Consider the following 20,585-nt stretch of genomic DNA (forward strand, 5'->3'; position numbering starts at 1 on the left):
TCTGTCTCTCTCTACACTCCCATGGCTCTCCATCCAACCTGGTGTGATAACTTCTCTGAGCCTCTGTTTCTTCATCTGTAAAATGTGCATAAAAATATCACTTACCTTACAAGAGTGGTTGTAAATTTTCAGTGAAATAAGGAACATCGTGGATTTTCTACAGCACCTGGTGCACCCAAAATGCTCAATAAACATTTGCTGCTGCTGCTGCTATGCTTTTATTATTTCATCAGTCATGTAAGCAGGTCTAAAGAGCACTTACTATGTATTGGCCCCTATGCCGGGAACCTAAGGGTACTGTGCTTGGATTCAAATAGCTTTAAATCTACTTGGAGAGGGAAGAGAAATCACTCATCAATAAAATAGTTCAGAAACCTATCATTTGGCACAGCTTTTCATAATCAAATTGCTCGGAAATTTAACTCAGCAACGCTGCCTCTGTTTCTTTGCTGTGTCTTTGGCTGCTGTTTGGCTGAATACACCCATCATCAGCATGAGCTGGGCTGAGCTTTGGGAAACCCGCATGGGCTTCGTCTGGCTTCTCCAGCTAGTCCTCCCTCCTGGCTGCCAGGCCAATAGTGCCAGCACAGTCATGGAAGTGGCCCTGATGCTCGGGTCTCCAGGAGACCAGAGGCCGGGTTGCAGCCTGGGAGAAAGGGGGTTGCTGGGAGAATATAGACCTTTACTCCTATCATCAACCTAAGAAGCCTCCTTAGAGGGATGTAGGATGAGGGCTGGGAGGCAGCAAAGGGTGGCCAAAGGCATTTGTGGGAGGGAGGAAGGAAGGACCACACCTAGGGAGAGGGAGGAGTCAGGAACGGGGCAACTTAGCCAGTCAAGAGGATCAAATTCCTCCAGGGTGAACTCTGAAATAGGTTCTAGAGACTTGTGGGCACAGAAAGCCTGAGAAAAGAGGGCGAAGGGAGAAGATCCTGCCACTCCACCTACACGTGGCTCAGGTCCTCTGAGAGAGTCCAGCAGGGACCAGCGGGAGCCGCCTCCCTCAGGGCCCCCACCTGCCTGCCCCTCCTTGCCACTCAGTGCCTGCTGGGAAAGCCAGAGAGGGAGAGAAGACGATGGAGCCAGACAGGACTCATATAAAGCTTGACCCCAGGTGAGTGAGGGCAGCAGGCCCAGAGCCAGGAGCCAGTTGCTAAGCAGTGGCGGCCCATATCTCGCTGGCCTGTCTCTATCTCCCTCCTAGGTCCTTTGGCTCCCAGGACACAGGATGAGCCAGACTTATAATGGTCTGGCTGTTTCCAAGATCCTGTGTATGACCCTTTAGAGCCTTGGCTTTGTCCCTCAACTGGAAAGAGAAAAGTCTCAGAGGTAGGGGCTGTGAAAGGCGTGCACAGAGCCCTGTCCAGCTGTAGACCCATCCCTGGTGCTAAGGGTCCACTTTTTCTCTGAGGCTCTGCTCTTTCTCTTTTGTCAGTCACTGGACTGCTGCCCCAGTGGAAGAGGAGAGAGTGAACTGTGAGGTCTTTGGGCTCCTAAGCCAGACCTGCCCTGGGCCTACACAGCACTTGCCTTACACACTAGCCTGGACCAATTTGCCATTTCCTCTAAGGGCTCCAAGGGGTAATGTACAAGCCACCTGAACTCAGGAGTGTTTGAGGGAGTGTCAAATAACTGGCGTTCCTTCTGCTCCCCCTCCTAAGTCCCCCTGTTCTGAATGTAGGTTGGTGTCTCTTCAGGTACACAGCAGATCTTCTGGAGGTGCTGAAAACCAATTTCAGCATCCCCTCTGCCTGCTACTCTCACGCTCCCACTGCAGCCCAACTTCTAAGAGGTGAGTCAAGGCCCCTCCCCAGAGGGAACTCAAAGGAGGACATGAGCACCCCAGCAGTAGGCCGGGACAGCCGAGCGAAGCTAAAGAGAGGTGCTCCTGAGCTGGCCAGCTTGGAGAGTCTCTACATATCATGGTGAAGGCCTTGGGGAAGGGCAACTCCTTAAGGAGGCAATAGGCCAAAAAAAGGGCACGACCACTTAGTCAGGGAGACACAACTGCATGTTGGGCCTCTTGCAAACCCCAGCCTCAAAGCTCATTCAAGTTGGGGACCCTGGCTTGGAGCATTTTTCAAATCCCAGAGCCATCCAGGGAATCAAGATGGTGCCCAAATGACGCAAGCCCCAACAAATCCCCTAGGGGCCTGCATAATAGCCTCTTTTGAAAAGAGTCTACATCATTCTGGAAGGTTGGCTATTATGAATAATGTTCTTAACACTTAGGGGAACTTGTACAAGTATTCTACAGTGTTGGCCAAGTAGATCCGATACTGAATTACTTTTGAACATGAAAAGCAGAAGATGAGACTCCATTCATTCCCTGGCCACCTAAAATATGACAAATGACCCAAGTATCATTATAGCAAATGTGGCTCCTGACCATATTTTATTTTGTCTTCCTACTGCATGATTAACCACCTCTTAGACTTTCATGAATAGGAGTCTATGTCTCTTTGGGATTCTTACTGTTTTTTCCCAGCCTCCTTGATGTCGTCACTTCAGTGCATAGACTTTCTGAACAACAGGATGTGGTCAGTGTGGATTAGAAGGCAGACGCGGGCATGTGCCTGGACAATCTCAGCCTTGTTTCAGAGCAAATGACAACTGCCAGGGTGTCCAGAGAATCTTTGCGGCTGCCACGGGGTTGGTGCCAGTAGGTAGCTGCCACGTCTGGCTCCAGGAACCTCTTGCCCAGAGTGCAGCTCGTGGTACAAGTGTTCCCTTAGATTAGTAGTTGTCAACCAGAGGCAATTTTGTTCCCCAGAGAACTGGCACTGTCTAGAGACAGTTCAGCTGCCACAACTAGAGGGTGCTATTGGCATCTAGTGGGGAGAGGCCAAGACTGCTGCCCAGAATACAAAGGAAAGCCCCCCACCCCAAGGAGTTATCTTGGCCAAAATAACAATAGTGCTGAGACTGAGACCTGCCTCACGCAGTAAAAATCCATCTCACATGGCATTGCTGCAGAATGTGCCAATAGGAGCACCAAGGATGTTCAAAGTAGGGAGAACATTCTGGGTCTGGTAGTCTTGCAAGCTGACATGTTTGGTAGCGGGGTGGGGGGGTTGGGGAGGATGTCAGAATGGGTAAGCAAACTGCAGAGTGGAGAGCAGTCAGTGGGCGCTGCAGAGGTGCCGGGGGAGGCGGTATGAGCAGGCAGGTCCCCCCTTGATCTGGCAGGATTCCAGGTGGCTGGTGAGGAGGCAGGGGACAATTGAGAGGGCTGGGCAGGTGAGGTGGGGCCTGATGAACCCTCAGGCAGAAAAGTTGTACTTTATCCTGTGGAGAGAAGGAGCTGGTGAGGGCTCTAGACTGGGAGGGGCTAGAGAGTGCTTCAAGATAATCAGTAATCAGGATGGACTTAGGGAAGAAGAGTATAAATTGGAGGTTATTGCCCCTGCCCAGCATGAGGAACAAGAGTCTGAGCCAGAACAGTGTCCAGGGAAAGGAAGGGAAGGTTGGAAGACAAAGGTTACCCAGAGAAAGACCAGGGGGTCTGGTCAATACCAAGATAAGGTGAGCGAAGGAAAAAGAGACCGTCACAACCACCCCGGGGAACCGGGCAGGGTGATGACATGACACTGAGAATCAGGAAGCCGGGAAGAGGCACCCACCGAGGCTATGGCAAGAACTCTTCCTCCTCCATTATGGGGCTCCTTAAATTAGACGCCATTTAAGAAAGAGCTATTTTGGAAGAACTATGGAACCTTTCAATAATCTGTTTTTTTAATGATTATTTATTTATTTTTGAGAGACAGAGAAAGAACACAAGCAGGGGAGGGGAAGAGGATGGGAGGGGGGACATGGGGGACATGGAATCTGAAGCAGGCTCCAGGAACTGAGCTGTCAGCACAGAGCCCTGGGGGGGGGGGCAGGGGGGAGGCGGTGAGGGGGTTGTTTAGGAACTCAAGAGCTGTGAGATCATGACCTGAGATGAAGATTGACACTTAACGGATTGAACTGCCCAGGTGCCCCCAGTAATCTGTTTTTGAAATGCCTGTGATATGATTGCAATTACAGTCCCTACAGGATTTTTTTAAATGGGCTGTTACAAACATTTATGTGAAAGAGTGAAGGACCAAAAAAAGCCAAGACAATTTTGAAAAAGCATAAGGAGGGTTCCTGCCCTCTCAGGGTTAAGGCTTACAATAAGACTAAGCAGTGCAGCAGTAAGTGCAAGGATCCCAACAAGTGGGAAATGGAACAGAACAGAATGCTCAGAAATAGAGCCCACTGGGGAATGTGCTTTATGAAAGGATGCTACACCTCAGGGGGCAGAATGGGCTCTTCAAGAAGTGACCTGGACAATGTATTTGTCCCTATGGCAATATAGCTCCAATGTAGCTTCAATCGAGACAGCTTAAATACCTAAATGTAAAATGTAAACTTTTTTATAAAAGAAAATACAGAAAGGTATCTTTATGGTTGTGAGTAGAGAATAATTTCTTAAACAAAACACAAAAAAGGGGTGCCTGGGTGGTTCAGTCAGCTGAGTGTCTGACTTCAGCTCAGGTCATGATCTCATGGTTTGTGGGGTAGAGCCCCTCACTGGGTGCTGTGCTGACAGCTCAGAGCCTGGAATCTGTTTCAGATTCTGTCTCTCTCTCTCTCTCTCTCTCTCTCTCTCTCTCTCTCTCTCTCTGCCTCTCTCCCGCTCATGCTCTGTCTCAAAAATAAACTATTAAAAAAAAAAACCTAAAAAAAGCACAAATGGTCATGGAAACTGGCTACATGAATAAATTTCTATACAACTAAAAATGCTATAAGCAATGCTAAAAGTCAAACCATAGACTGGGAGAAGATATTTTCAAGCCTAACCAACAAGGGATAAGTAGTCAGTATAAGAAAAATTACCCAATAAAAGTTGTATAAAATATGTGAACAGACAGTTCATAGCAGAGGAAACCCTACTGACCAATAAATACACAAAAAGATATTCTATTTTGTTAGGAATTAAGGAGCCGTGAATTACACAATGGACGTCATTTCACTACAATGAATTTGAGGTGACAGTGAGCACTCGTGGGCCACTGGTGGGAGTACAATGGGGATCACCACTGTGGGGACTGATTAGCTCTCTACAGCACTGAAGATGCTCATCTCCTCCAGCCCAGAAACTCAGATTTTAGGTGTACGCTTAAAGGAGCTCTCCTAGGGGTGCCTGCATGGCTCAGATGGTTGAGTGGTTGAGCGTCTGACTCTTGATTTCAGCTCAAGATCCCAAGGTCTTGGGGATCAAGCCCTGTGTTGGGCTCTGCATTGAGTATGGAGCCTGCTTGGAATGCTCTCCACCTCCCTTTACCCCTCTCCCCAGCTCACACTCTCTCTCACTCTCTAAAAATAAAAAATAAAGAAAGAAAATAAACTCTATGTGCTAAGGAGACATGTCCAAGAGTATGTATAGAAGCATTTATCATAATGAAAATAGTATGATGAAAACAATGTCGTGTGGATAAAGCATTTTGCAGGAAGATGCCATTTATATAGATTTTTAAATTATTTACTTATTTATTTATTAAGTGGGCTTCGCATTCAGCGCAGAGCCCAACACAGGGCTTGAACTCACAACCCTAAGATCAAGACCTGATCTGAGATCAAGTGTGGGAAGCTTAACCAACTGAAGCACCCAGGCACCTCCATACAGATATTTTTAAGTGCAAAGCAATATGGTATGTTGAGTATGTATGTATGTTGAGTATGTATATATGTTGTGAAAAAATTAAAACATAAATGAAAAGATATACACCAACTTCAGAACAGAAGTTAGCTCTGGGAGGTAAGGTATGGAAAAGAAAATGATCTAGGAGGTGTGTACAGGTGCCTTCAAATACAACTGTAATGCTTTATTTTTCTAAAAATAACTGTTGAGCCAAAATTGGCAATATGGTAACACTCTTTAAAATGGGTTATGGGCAGGGCGCCTGGGTGGCTCAGTTGGTTAAGTGGCCGGCTTCGGCTCAGGTCATGATCTCACAGTTTGTGGGTTCAAGCCCCGCGTTGGGCTCTGTGCTGACAGCTAGCTCAGAGCCTGGAGCCTGCTTCATATTCTGTGTCTCCCTCTCTCTCTGACCCTCCCCTGCTCGCACTGTCTTTCTCTGTCTCTCAAAAATAAATAAAAGACATAAAAAAATTTTTTTTAAATGAAATGGGTTATGGGCATATTCATGTTTGCTCTATTCTCTTTATTTTTGAAATTTTTGTAATTTAAAGATGATTTTAATTTAGAAATTATTTTAATTTATAAAAAATCATTTTTGACAGGCTGTTATGAGATGTTTGTTTTAAAAGTATAAAATTTTATTATACTATAAAATTATACTATTGTAGTAATATAATATGTACGTACTTTAACCAGGGTGTTTTTTAAAGCTACTTTTATTGAACAAATACTACATGCCAGGTGCTATGCTAAGAGATTAATGAAAGAATGAATAATCTGTCCAAGGTCAAGAGCAAGTAGTCAGTGGAATTTTTCTCTGAACTCTGACTCGAGAGACTATGTTCTTAACTTCTATGAAAACAAAATGCAAAAAAGAAAACTAACTTTTGGTTAGGAACTAGCTGAAATTATGGGTGACACTCTCTCAAAATTTTAATGCGTTTATATTGCTTTCATTATTTAGAAAAAGTAATCTTCACTATTTCAGAGACAGTGGGACATTTGCTAAAGGTATAATTGTACTCAAAAAGGTCAGTTAGACAAGCATTTCCCAAAGTGTGTTCCCTGGAGTACTGATCTCAAGTAGTGCTTCATGAACATAGAATCTACCAAAATAGGTTTTGTAAAATCTGTATTCTATAACCTCCAGTAGGAAATTAACAGTGTAAATCAGATTAAAAACTTGAGCATGGGAAGAAACAGGTTTAATTTTGTTTAAGGCATTTCCAAAAATCCTTTAGCCATAAACACTTTTGTTCCATAATATCTGTTAAGATGCGGAAAAATAAGATAGAGGACAATCTTCAGAGAAGATCCATGAGCTGCATGGAGAGCAGGAGCTCTCTTTCTTAGCTTTCAGTGCTGTGGCAGTAGATACAAGATCCTGTGGATAGCACAAGTCTGAGAAAGAATACAGGGTGCCAAAGCCAGCAGTTGAAAGAGACTGAAAAAACATTTGGGTATTGAACAGTCAGAATATGCCCCCACCCCACTTTCATAAACTTCAACAACTTTTTAAGGTTACATTTGATTGTTTATAGCACTCCACATTCCCTTCCATAATCATGTGAAGACACACCAAAAGTCAATGTGGGAAATGGTAAGAGTAGGCTTAGCCAGATCTCACCCCCATAACTTCCAGGCTGTGTGACCATGGCCAAGGTGCTTTGAGCCTGGTTTCCTGGAAAAGCCTATAAAATGGGGATGACATAGGAATTCTCATGGGGTTATTTCTTTCCTTCAACAAGTAGCCACAGTTGCTGTTCCAGGCACTTAGAGATCGAACAGAGAACAAACAAGCTTGACCAAGTCCCTGCCTTCTTGTTTACAGAGTTGGGGAAAGGGGGCGCAGGAGAAGGCAGCAGAAAATAGGCAAGTAAATAAATATTTTATAAATAACTTCGCTGTGGGAGGCAGATGGGGGTAATATCACCTCAGGGAAGGCTGGCTGAGAAGGGGCATTTGAGCAGAGAACTCAGTGAGGAGAAGCCAGCCACAGGGACTCAGAGAAAAGCTGGAGAAGCAGAAACCAAGTGCTACCAACTTCTGGAGGTGGGCACAGCTTACACAGTTATTGGGAGGCTGAAGGGGTGTTAGGGAAATCCTGAACTCAATCAACAGAGAAGGGTTGAGCTGGTGTTTGAGATAGGAGAACACCGGATGTGGGAGAGGATGAGGGATCAGTGTCCAAGACCTAGGGACAGAGGTCAGGAGCGGGACTATGGTTCTGGGAGTCAAGGTGGGGCAGATTTTTGAGGCGGGTGCAATGAAGACTGGGAAATGTTTTAAAAAGTTGGGGGGATGAGCCTGGGTGGCTCTGTCCATTAAGCCTCTGATTTTGGCTCAAGTCATGGTCTGGAGGTTCCTGAGTTTGAGCCCCGCATTGGGCTCTGTGCTTACAGCTCAGAGCCTGGAGCCTGCTTTGGATTCTGTGTCTCCCTCTTTCTGCCTCTCTCTAGTTCATGCTCTGTCTGTCTCTCTCAGAGATAAATAAAAGTTAAAAAAAAAAAAGTGAAAACTGGAAAGGGCTTTGGCCTTGGATGGCTTTTGAAAGGGCTTTCTCTGAGCTGGTGAGGACAAGGTCAAGGGGGTGGGGGAGTCAGGCCAGGAGGGACCTCCAGTAGTGACTCAGCCTTCCAACAACGGACATGGGTTTTTAGAAACCTACTGAATTAATTTTGGTTTCTGCCAATGTGGACTTTATCTTTTGTGAATTTTTTTAAAACTAAACATTTCCATTGTAAAAAATTTCATTCAGTAAATCTGAAAATCTGGAAAAGTAGAAAAAGGAAGAGCCATCTATACTCCGACCCCTCAGAGACAGGCAACTGGAAATACCTTGGTGTTAGTTCCTTATTATTTTTTAAATATTTTTAAAGGTTTTATTTATGTTTGAGAGAGAGACAGAGACAGAGAGAGCATAAGCCAGGAGGGGCAGAGAGAGAGGGAGACACAGAATCCGAAGCAGGCTCTAGGCTCTGAGCTGTCAGCACAGAGCCCCACATGGGACTCAAACTCACAAACCATGAGATCATGACCTGAGCTGAAGTCAGATGCTTAACCAACCGAGCCACCCAGGCACCACGGTGTTAGCTGGTCTGAAATCGTACCATACCTCCAATCTTATGTCCTGTTTTTATAAGCATGATATCATATCAATTTTTTCACATTATTATATATTTGACAAAATGTACCCTTTTGAAAAAACATAGTTTGTTATAAAATACAGATTTGTTATAGAATAATTGAAAAAGATAGAAAAGAGGGCAAAGATCACTTGTTCTTATCACCCAAAGACAGCATTTTAAATATTTTCTTTTAATATTTCTAGGCATTTTTCTATGAAATGATTTTGTAATGTTTTTATTTTATCAAAGTAATATGTGAACAAGGTCAAAATTTCAAATAATGCAAAGGAGCTACTAATGCAAATCGACACTCCTCTGCTCTATCCATTCTCGTTTCTAGTCATCCTCCTTTTTTAGCTGATGGTTCTGATAGTTACCTTCTGATCACCCTATGAGCAGTATTTCTTGATTTTCCATTTTGTAAGATAAAAATATTAGTGTCCCACTCTTTCCTTCAACTCTTTCCTACCTTTCTTTCCCCAAACATGGTTATAATTTTATGGGATAATTTTTCAATCTTCTTTGCTGACACAGTTTTTTTTTAGGTATAAATTACATACAGTAAACGATAATGATCTCAAGTATATCATGTGATGCATTTTTATTTGTGTGTACGTCTGTGAAACAGCATCTCGATCAAGAAATGGAACCTTTCCAGCATCCGGTAGGGTCTCTTGTACTCCTTCCTTAGTTAATATGCCTCCTGAGACCACACTTCTTTTTTTTTTTAATGTTTTTATTTATCTTTGAGAGACAGAGCACTAATTGGGGAGGGTCAAAGAGAAAGGGAGACCCAGAATTCCAAGAAGGCTCCAGGCTCTGAGCTGTCAGCACAGAGCCTGACACAGGTGTAGAACTCAGGAACCGTGAGATAGTGACCTGAGCCGAAGTTGGACACATACCCAACTAAGCCACCTGGGCACCTCTCTGAGACCACTATTCTAACCTCTACCTCCTCTATAGATCATTTTTCCTTATTCTTTTTCCTTATTCTTCAATTTATATAAACAGATAGTTATCAAACAGTATGTATTCTGGTTTCTAGCTTCCTTCACTCATCATTATGTTTTTAAGATTGATCCATTCTGTTGCCTCTATTAGTAGTTTATTCTTTTTTATTGCTGTGTGATAGTCTATTGTGGGAATGAATCACAATTTACAGTTGACCTCTGAACAACATGGGTTTAAACTGCATGATTCTACTTATACAAAGATTTTTCTTCCTTCCTTCCTTCCTTTCTTTCTTTCTTTTCTTTCTTTCTTTCTCTCTCTCTCTCTCTCTCTCTCTCTCTCTTTCTTTCTTTCTTTCTTTCTTTCTTTCAAGTTTATTTTGAGAGAGAGAGAAAGAACAGGAGACAGGGAGAGAGGGAGGGAGAGAGAGAAAGAATCCCAAGCAGGCCCTGCACTATCAGCATAGAACCCGATGAAGGGCTCAAACTTATGAATCATGAGATCATGACTTGAGCCGAAACCAAGAGTCAGATGCTTAACCAACTGAGCCAGCCAGGTACCCCTGTGAGGACTTTTTTCACTAAATATATGTACAGTAGTGTATATATGTTTTCTCTTCCTTATGATTTTCTTAGTAACATTTTCTTTTCTCTAGCTTAATTTATTGTAAGAATACAAAATATAATACACATAACATACAAAATATGTGTTCATCAACTCTGTTATCAGTAAGGCTTCTGATCAACAGTAGGCTATTGGTAGTTAAGTTTTAGGGGAGACAAAAATTATATGCAGATTTTCTTTTTTAAAAAATTTTTAATGTTTTTTATTTATTTTTGAGAGACAGAGACAGCGCAATAAGGGGAGGGTCAGAGAGAGAGGGATATACAGAATCGGAAGCAGGTTCCAGGCTCTGAGCTGTCAGCACAGAGCCTGACGTGGGGCTCGAACCCACAAACTGTGAGATCATGACCTGAGCCGAAGTTGGACACCTAACTGACTGAGCCACCCAGGCGCCCCATATATGCAGATTTTCAACTGTGCATTGTTCAAGGATCAACTATATTTATCTGTGTTCTTATTGAATCAATATGAGCTATTTCCAGTTTGGAATAATGCTGCTCTGAGCATTCTTTTGGTGATTATAAGCCCTCATTTCTACTGAGTAGGTATCCAGAAGTGGAATTTCTGTGTCATAGGGCAGGTGTATGTTTAGCTTCAATACATACTTCCAGACTGCTTTCCAAAGTCTTTGTGCCACCCCCAACCGAAATATATGAGAGTTCCATTTTTTCCTTAGCATCATCAGCCCTTGGAATCATGAGTCCTTTTAATTTTAGTCCCGTTGGTGGGTATGTAATCTCATCTTGCATTTGTATTACCCTGATGACTGTGGACACTTAGCGCCTTTTATGCTTCTGAAACATTGAGGAACTTTCTTCTGTGAAGTAACTGTTTAGGTTATTTTTTTTTCATTTAAAAATATTGTGTTGTCTTTTTCAAATGGATAGGAATTCTTTATAGATTATAGGTACACGTCTTTTATTGGAGATCTGTATTGCAAATATCTTCTCTCAGTCTGAGCTTATTTTTTTATTCTCTTAATAGTTTCTTCCAACAAAGAAAAATTTTAATTTTAAGAAAATCCAATTGATCAATTTTTAATTTAGAAGTCGTGCTTTTGTGTCCTATTTTAAAAGATCTTTGCCTATCTCAAAGTCATGAAGATATAGGTCTCTGTTTGCCTCTAAAAACTGCATTGTTTTAACTTTCACATTTAGGTGGTTTTGTACGATAAGCAGGAGGGGCCAATGTTCTTTTTTATCCCCCAGAGGATATCCCATAACCCAGAACTCTTTATTGAAAAAAGCACCCTTTTTCCCAGGAATTGTAGTGGAAATTTTGTCATAAATCTGATGACCATATATGTGGGAGTCTGTTAATACATTTTTTGCTTTTTTGAGTGTTAATAAGTTATTATTCTTCACAATTAATTATATTTTCTTCACAAAGATTTTCTTATGGCACAAATTTTTCATACCTCAATACTTAATATTCAATCAGGTACTTTAATAGTTCCAATATTTTTGGACACTTAAGTTGTTTATAACTTAGGGCCATTAGTCAATATATTATAAATATTACTTTTTAATGGAACAAAAATAATACATCACAGTTACTTTGCTCTTATCTGACAACTAAACAGATTGATTGTTTTCCCACATATCCTCACCTGTGTTAATATCTTTTTCCATTTATTTGCAAGTGTCCTCCTTTTTTGTTATCAATTCTCTTTATCTAATAAAGATCTTAAACTTGAGTACACATCTATTAAAAAGCTTTTTCCCCTCAGTCTGTTTGCTATTTCTTTTAAACATTCAGAAAGAAGTTTAAACACTCTATATTAAATTTGACCATCATTCTCTTTGTGATTTCTCGGATTCTCCTAAGCTTAGGAAGGTCTTCCTTCTCCAAAATCTTCATGAAAATACAATTCTCTCTTTTTTCCCTCTCAAATTTCCCTGTTTTATTTTTATTTTTTTCTTTTATTTTTTTAAAGTTTATTTATTTTTGAGACAGAGAGAGACAGAGCATGAGCAGAGGAGGGGCAGAGAGAGAGGGACACACAAAATCTGAAACAGGCTCCAGGCTCTGAGCTGTCAGCACAGAGCCCGATGCGGGGCTCGAACCCATGAACCGCGAGATCATGATCTGAGCCGAAGTCATTTGCTTAACCAACTAAGCCACCAGGCATCCCCCCCCCACCCCATTTGATTTCTAAAGACATCCCTTTAATCTATCTAGAATTATCATTATATATGGCAAACTTTATGGGTACCTCCATGAGTGTTTGAAATATTCATTTTTGTTGTAAAGGGTAAAATTATATTTAAAAATGCTCTGATGTTTGTATTTTAAAAGTTTTGAAAAGGAGAAGGTAAAGTCTTTTTAGTAAAGTACTGCAACCAGTTTTTTAATGTCCAAACCTTGCGGTACCTTCTGGAACAGGATCTGGAGAGAGAACTAAGAAAAGGCAGCAGAGCTAAACAGTAACAGCCAGTAGTTGAGTTCCTGAATGTCCTGACTAAGTGGAGGTGGGTAGAGGAAGGACCGGGTAGGAGGAAAGAAAAATAGCAAACCCCTGTCTTTTATGGCCTGTGATAGGAAAAGTTTACTACTGACCTTACAAGTCCAGCTTGAGAGCTTGAGTCTAAGGGCCACCTCCCCCATGCAGGTCCTCTGGATTGGTCATTCAACCTAACTGCGGTCAGAGGTGAAGGACCTCTTCTGGATAAAGCAACAGAGAGAAAAACATGTGCCCTAAAATAAAAGCAACCAGGATCAGTGTGGTATTTTTTGACAAATTCATCTTTGTCCTGGTTGCTCCTTGTGGTGACACCAGGTATGGCTGACCAGATGACAACTCAAGCTTTTACTGTGGTATGACCTCCTTCCTCCCTGCTTTGGTTTCATCTCTCTGACTGACCTGACCTCAGTCATCAAAACATAGGGTGGACTAGCCAATGTCTTCCCCGTGCGTCACTCCCGATGTGCGAGGACAATGGACTGGGCGCTGACAGTCCTCTTTTTCCCCTTCTTCCTCTCATTGAGACCTAGTTGGTTAAGCCAACTAGGGAAGAGACTTAAGATAAAGAGGGCTGAGGCTTAGTCACCAAAACACAGAACTCTTTTTTAAAACTAATTGTTGCACTGATGAATTACATGTTTAGAAACACATATTGTGCTGAAAATAGTTTTTCCTGTTAGCAATAGTGAGGCTAGAGGAGCTTCACCTGTGTTTGTAAAAATATTTGTTATCCTCTGGCCATTACTGGGTGAGCTTGTTGAAAATGCAGATTACTGGGCCCACCCCGATCTATTAAAGCAGCATCTCTGAGGGTAGGACCCGGACGCTAGTTTTTAACAACTCTTCAAATGATTGCAATAAACACTAAAGAGAGCTACTGGACTGCATTTAATTTAAGACCAACACAAGCCAAATGTCCTTGGAGTCTTTACTTGTATCTATTTCTCTTTTGGTAAATTCCCATCCTAATATCCCAGTTTCATGACATAGCTTTTGAAATCAAATTTAAACATCTCTAAAGTATATACCATTCATTACATTCTGCTTTAATTATAATGTTAATTGGTCCATGTCTGCTAGCATGACACCATTTACTGGACGTAGTAAAGTTGGATAGGCCCTGTTAACCTCTGAAATCAAAATCTTTGCTAATTATGTAAAAACTTGTTTGGTGTCTATATCCTCGTTGATGGAAGCCTTGCATACCTAGAATTACCTGGTCTAGTCTCCCATCCATGTAGAAGAATGACTACTTTTTAGCTACCTGCTAGGGTCTAAGAAAATGCCATTCTTCTGCATGGGTAGAAGCCTAGACCAGATATTTCTAGATGTAGTAAATCAATTTATATCTAAGCAAGGAAGCCCACATCTTCGGCCCCTCATCTCTGGTCTTTAGCTCATGAGAGTCTGCCTTCTCTTTCTACTTTATTTAGCCTTGGGCCCTGCAGAAATTGCCCTCACAGTCATTATGACTTTGCTTGCCCTGGGCTCAGTCACCATCTTTCTGGAGGACGCTGTCTACCTGTACAAGAACACCCGTTGCCCCATCAAGAGGAGGACTCTGCTCTGGAGCAGCTCTGCACCCACGGTGAGGGCCCCGGAGCTGCCCCTCGGGAGGGACTAAACAAGAGACAGGAGCCATTCTAGGAATTCCTCTAAACTCAGCATTTCAAGCCAGCAAAGTGTTGCCTGCCTCTACCCAGTTAGGAGGGGGGTTTGTAATATGATGTCCATTTGCAGTCAGGACCCCATGCTTGGGTCAACAGGCAGTGGGACCAAGAGTTTGAATTCTTAGAGCCACAGAGACAGCTGGAGAAACTGCTCAGCCCACCAGCAGCCCCACTCACTACTTCCCACCACAGCATTACTGTTAAAGGCAAGCTTTCCTCCTGCACAAGTGAATGGTGGGTCCTCAGATGGGAGGGAGGGAAAGAACTTTTTCCCCATGGGGACAACTCACCTTTACCCTTACATGATAGGCCTTTATAACACACTCTCGTAGACATTATATAAGTCTCTTAATTGCTCCCAGGCCATAAGATTAGACTTCTATTTCCTTGTGGTAAGGTCTGTGTGTCTGGGGCAGAGAATGGAGCCCCTGAGGTCCTTTTCTAGAAGATGATACCTGCCCGGGCCATTTCAAGGCATCAGAGATGCTCTAGTCACATTTGGCAATGAAAAGGAAGGGCTGGATCTTGATCTAATTCCTCCTAAGGATAAACTCGCCTACTCCTACTCCAGACGTCTAGCATAAGTCTTCAAAATGACATTTTGACTCAAGGTGACCTGCTGTCTCTAACCCTAGATATAGAAGGAACTGACTATTGAACTAAAAAAACAAACAAACAAACAAACAAACAAAAAAACCTTAAAAAAATTCACTGATTTTACTATTTTTCCAGCTGGCCACTTTTAAGTATGCTGCCTCATATGTTCAGCTTTGCTTCCTTGAGCCTTTGCCACAAAAAGTTTGAGAGAGTGAGCACAAAGTTTCTCTTCTTGCCCCAACCAGCTTCTTGCTCATCCCCAAGCAGGTTGTGTCTGTGTTCTGCTGTTTCGGTCTCTGGATTCCTCGTTCCCTCATGCTTGTGGAAATGGCCATAACTTCGTGAGTGCCCTGCCCCACCCCAGCTCTGAGGGTACCTTTTACTCCCCACTCACCCAGGACTCCAGAGTCTGCATCTCCTTTTATCCCCTATCCCTTCCATAAACCCCTGCAAATCAATTGATCGGAGTCTGGCCCCTTTCAACTTGTGCTAATCCAGGTCTCTTGAACTTTTGGTTCTGTTCATACTCAGTCACCATATTGTTCCCATAGGCCCCAATTCCCCTCTTCCTCAGCCCCTGAACCCTGACCTCTCCCTCTGGCTGGGTCACACATTCCGAATGCCTGCTCCCTACTGGACCGCCGCAGGGAGCCCCACCTCTCCCTCACCCTCTGTAGCAGCAAAGGGGTACCCACTAGCTGACCACCTTCCCCTCCGTGAAGCCCACCTCCACTCTCACTCTAGGTTTTACGCGGTATGCTTTTACCTGTTGATGCTGGTCATGGTGGAAGGCTTTGGTGGGAAGGAGGCAGTATTAAGGACACTAAAAGACGTTCCGATGAGGGTCCACACTGGCCCCTGCTGCTGCTGCTGCCCCTGCTGCCCCCCACTCATGCTCACCAGGTAAGGTGGGAGGGAGAGGCTCCGTTGAGGAGCAGGTTCGCTTCTTCCTGCACTCTCCCAAGAGTCTCTCTGGCTCCATAAGCCCTGCGTTAAGCCTCTTGGGATCAGGCTTATATGGAACAAAGCCAGTGATGAAAGGGTGGGCATCCCGCAGTCAGCACCCACACATTGGGCACCGGCCCAGGGGTGAGGGGAGCAGAGGAAGGAGAACTCCAATTTCCATCACTTAAACTCACGGCTGCCTACACACTTTACCACACAGAACAAACTGGACTTTGGGCTACTTACTTGTTCCTTCTGCCCATTTTGGTTAAAGAGGTTGGGGTCAAATTCCTGATAATCCTTCCTCAAAAGGCAGCATTCTGGTGAGGGGATGAGTGGAAGGCAAGAAGAAGGTTCCCAATGCTCTCGACATTCTAGATTCTTCCTACGTGCCCATCCATTTAGACATTTTGGTGTCTATTATGACAGCCAAGTTTCAGCCCAGGGGCCCAGTGAGGGAGCTGGAAGGTCTTCTGGAAGTGGACATTTTGTGGGTTCATGTTCCTAACTCTCTTCTTCCTTCAGGAAGAAGCTTCAGCTGCTGATGTTGGGCCCATTCCAATATGCCTTCTTCAAGATAACACTGAGCCTGGCGGGCCTGTTTCTCATTCCTGATGGCATCTATGATCCAGCAGATGTAAGCCAGGAGTAAGGGGCAGCAAAGTGCAAGACTCAGTTCCTCTGAGCTCTAGACAAAAATAGCTGGAGCCCACACCCTCTGACCCAGGGCTGCACGGACAGGGTAACCCCAGCAACGGTGTGGCCATGGAAAAGCAGAGGCTTGGACTCTGGTGGGGAGAGGAGAGTGGAATAGGCCCAGGCTTTGGGGGCTTTATTTTATTACCTTTCCCACCATGGAAGAGGAGAAGTAGAAGGAGAAAAGGGCTTACCTTACTCACTGACTACTTTCTGATCTGCCACCAGATTTCTGAGGAGAGCACAGCTCTGTGGATCAACACTTTCCTTGGTGTATCCACCCTGCTGGCTCTCTGGACCCTGGCCATCCTTTTCCGTCAAGCCAAGATGCACCTGGGCGAGCAGAATATAGGATGCAAATTTGCTCTGTTCCAGGTAACTAGAATTGGGGTTAGGAGGTGAGACCAATAAAAACCCAAAGTGGGTCTAGGAATCTTCTTAAGCCTACGTGTCCTGTAAGATCTGGAAGAGGATTCCTGCCCCTTCCCGGTTTTTGCTTCTCCTGTGCTGTAATAGTTTCCTAGCGCTCCCCTAACAAAATATCACAAACCAGGTGGCCTAAAACAACAGAAATGAAGTCCAAAATCAAGGTGTCAGCCAGGCCATGCTCCCTCTGAAACCTACAAGGGAGAATTCTTCTTTGACTCCTAACTCCTGGTGCTTTGCCAACAATCCCCGGCTTGCAGCTGCATCACTGATTTTGCCTCCGTCATGACATGGCATGTGTCGGTGTCCTGTGTCTTTTTTCCTCTTCTTATAAGGACAACAGTATAAAGGAATAAGGACCCACCCTACTCCAGCATGACCTCTCTTAAGTAATCACACCTAGTTACACCAGAACAATGATGCTCTTTCCAAGTAAGATCACATTCTGAGGTCCTGGGGGTTAGGACTTCAACATATCTCTTTAGGGGACCCATTTCAACTCGTAACAGATATATTACCACATTAAATTCTTCTACTTTTTTTTTCCTTTTCTTTTCCACCAAGTCTTCCTAAAACTTTGTAATTCACCACCACCACTAGCTTACGCATTATCATAGTTATGAACCACCTACACCACATGCTACACACCTTTTGTACATCACACTTGAATTTGTACAACGATCTTCGGAGTCATTATTATTTCTATTTTACAAAGGAGGAAACTGAGACCCAGAGATATTATTGGGTTTGCTCAAAGGCACATATGTATGGGGCTAAAATTTAAACTTAGGTCTGACTCCCAAATCCACCTTCCTTCTTCTCATTATACTGTCTCTTCACCTTCCACCTCTTCTGGAAATTCTCTGTAAAGCACATTTGTTCACTTTTTACACTTTCACCCTCTAAGCCCAGATATCTTCCACCAAATACAATGGACTTTTAATTTTTCAATGTTTTTTTTAAAAGTTTTTTAATGTTTTATTCATTTCGAGAAAGAGAGAGACAGTATGTGCAGGGGAGGGTCAGAGAGAGAGGGAGTCACAGAATCTGAAGACAGGCTCTAGGCTCTGAGCTGTCAGCACAGAGCCCGATGCGGGGCTTGAACCCACAAACCGCAAGATTATGACCTGAGCCGAAGCCAGATGCTCAACCGACTGAGCCATCCAAGTGCCCTAAATACAATGACTTTTAGCCCAATTTTGTTTTCCTTCTTTCCCCATTCTTTCTGTCTCCTTTCTAGGCCCTTCTCCTACTCTCAAGGCATAGTGACTGCTTTGTAGTCAACAGAGTGATTTCACGTAAGTTTTCATTTGACCTAAGCAGATGCCTCCAAAATATGAATTTCAAGGCGCATAATAGGTAGGATTGAAGGAGAGGCCAGAAGAGCCTGAAATAGAGTCAGGGACTGAAAGGACAGAAAGGATCTGGGCCCCAGAAGCACTTAGGGTCATGCCACAGGGTGAAAGCCTGTGATTGGTGAGCCTGCCCATGATTATTGTAGGACATGCTGAGTCTGCCTTGTAGAGCCTGATGTTTCCGAAAAGTGCACTTGGAAGGGCAAGTACTAAGATAAATGCTGTTGCTGGAACCTCTGGACAGAGGTCTTCTTTTTCTTGTTTTTTCCTTCTTGTATTAAAATATACATAGCATACAATTTGCCATTTTAATCATTTTTAAGTGTACAGTTCAGTGGCATTAAATGTGTTCAGTGTTGTGCAAGCATTATTACCACCATCCGTTTCCAGAACCTTTTTGTCTTCCACACAGAAACTCTGTACCCACTGAACATTAATTCCCCATCCCCCTGCCGCCCAGCCCCAGGCACGGCAGAGATTCTTCAAAGGGCACCTTCATGGCTAACTGTCCATCATTCTAGGAGCAGGGATCTCAGATCCTGGAGCCAGATGGAAACAGTCTTCTCTAACCATCCATCCTTTTCATCCATCGAGTGCTTGCTAGTGTCCATGGCTGATACGGAAATAAACACAAAACCCCCATCAGTTCTTGTTTCTTGTTTCAAATGTTCATAAAATACTGGGCAGAAGACAAGACTGTAATTTGCCTAAAGATTAAAACTCCACAAAAGTTTACACAGGTGAGTTTCAGCCCTCTGCAACTGCACAGATCCAGAGGCCAGCTGAGCGCACAGCGGAAGGGCAAGCCCGGCAGTGGGCCGGCGGACCTCAGTGCCACAGACGCCGGGTCCATCCTGCCCTTGTTTCTCCTCTGGTCCACAGGTGCTCCTCATCCTGACCGCCCTGCAGCCATCCATCTTCTCAGTCTTGGCCAACGGCGGGCAGATTGCTTGTTCACCTCCCTTTTCCTCTAAAGTCAGGTCTCAAGGTGAGCACACAGAGGCTCCCCTCCCATTCCAGGATGGGCAAGAAGGGAGGGCCAGGGAAGAGAGGACCTCAGAACAGGGTTTGGGCCATCCTGGTTTCTATGCAGAACACTCAGAAATGAGTCACCAAAAAATCCTAGTGAGGCTTTCTGGAGATGCTGACTTCTCTGAGCACAGAGACCTAGAATCCCACAGCTTGAGGCCAGTGCTGGGGGACAACCCAGGAGGCCATGGATTCAATCATTAGCTCCTGGGAGAGGAATGGCTAAGGTTTGCAAGCAGAAGGTCATGCTGATAAAACACATTAAAAAAATGGGGTTTAATGCTAGCCTCAGATTGCAGAAGATAGACGAGTCAAGTCCTGGTTCTGGCTCTACCGTTCATCTGGTGTGTTATTTATGACAACTTAATATCTCTAGGCGTGGTTTGAGGATAAACTGGAGAAAGTGTTACTGAACTCATATGCCAGGGCTGCTGGTGGGATACCGCCTCTACAATTTAGCATAACCTACATTATATTTCACTCCACACCACAGTGATGAATTGCCACCTTCTCATACTGGAGACTTTTGTAATGACTGTGTTGACACGCATGTACTACCGAAGGAAAGACAACAAAGTTGGATATGAGCCTTTCCTTTCCCCAGACCTGGATTTGACTTCAAAGCCTGAGGTGGATGGTTTGGACAATGAAAAAGACTCTGTACATATTAAACGGGCACAGGATTTCCTCACTGTCCCTCAGCCTTGACCAAGTACGGATGGATCCCATTGTCAGCATGAGCTGGCAGATTACACTTGACCATAGGAATGAAGGAGGATTATGGAATAGGATGCAATTATTTTGGATCTTTCCTGGGAAAGGTATTTCAGGTTTTATAATAAACAAACAGGATAGAGTTTATAACTGGGTACACTGCCTCTGTGGATGACACTATTAGCCCTTGAAGCTTGTATACTGAAAGGTCACTCTGAGTTTTCCTAGAGCCAATGAAAAGGGGGAAAGTATATGGTAGTTTGCCTGGTATAAGAACAGGAGTAAAACTCAACCAGGCAAACCTCCGTGTTTATTGCA

At 43.8% G+C, this 20,585-nt stretch overlaps 1 protein-coding gene across 1 annotated transcript; it reads left to right on the forward strand.

Annotated features, from left to right (window-relative positions):
* Positions 1-888: 888 nt before the first annotated feature.
* Positions 889-20,520, forward strand: SLC51A (solute carrier family 51 alpha subunit). The gene is made up of 9 exons (XM_029939531.1): positions 889-1,114; positions 1,698-1,792; positions 14,269-14,423; positions 15,370-15,443; positions 15,847-16,005; positions 16,573-16,684; positions 16,972-17,118; positions 19,407-19,512; positions 20,047-20,520. The coding sequence occupies exons 1-9, from the start codon at positions 1,077-1,079 to the stop codon at positions 20,259-20,261; spliced, it is 1,101 nt and encodes a 366-aa protein (XP_029795391.1). The 5' UTR covers positions 889-1,076; the 3' UTR covers positions 20,262-20,520.
* Positions 20,521-20,585: the final 65 nt, after the last annotated feature.

This window comes from Suricata suricatta, chromosome 5, assembly GCF_006229205.1.
Source record: "Suricata suricatta isolate VVHF042 chromosome 5, meerkat_22Aug2017_6uvM2_HiC, whole genome shotgun sequence".
In the NCBI taxonomy this organism is placed as follows: domain Eukaryota; kingdom Metazoa; phylum Chordata; class Mammalia; order Carnivora; family Herpestidae; genus Suricata; species Suricata suricatta.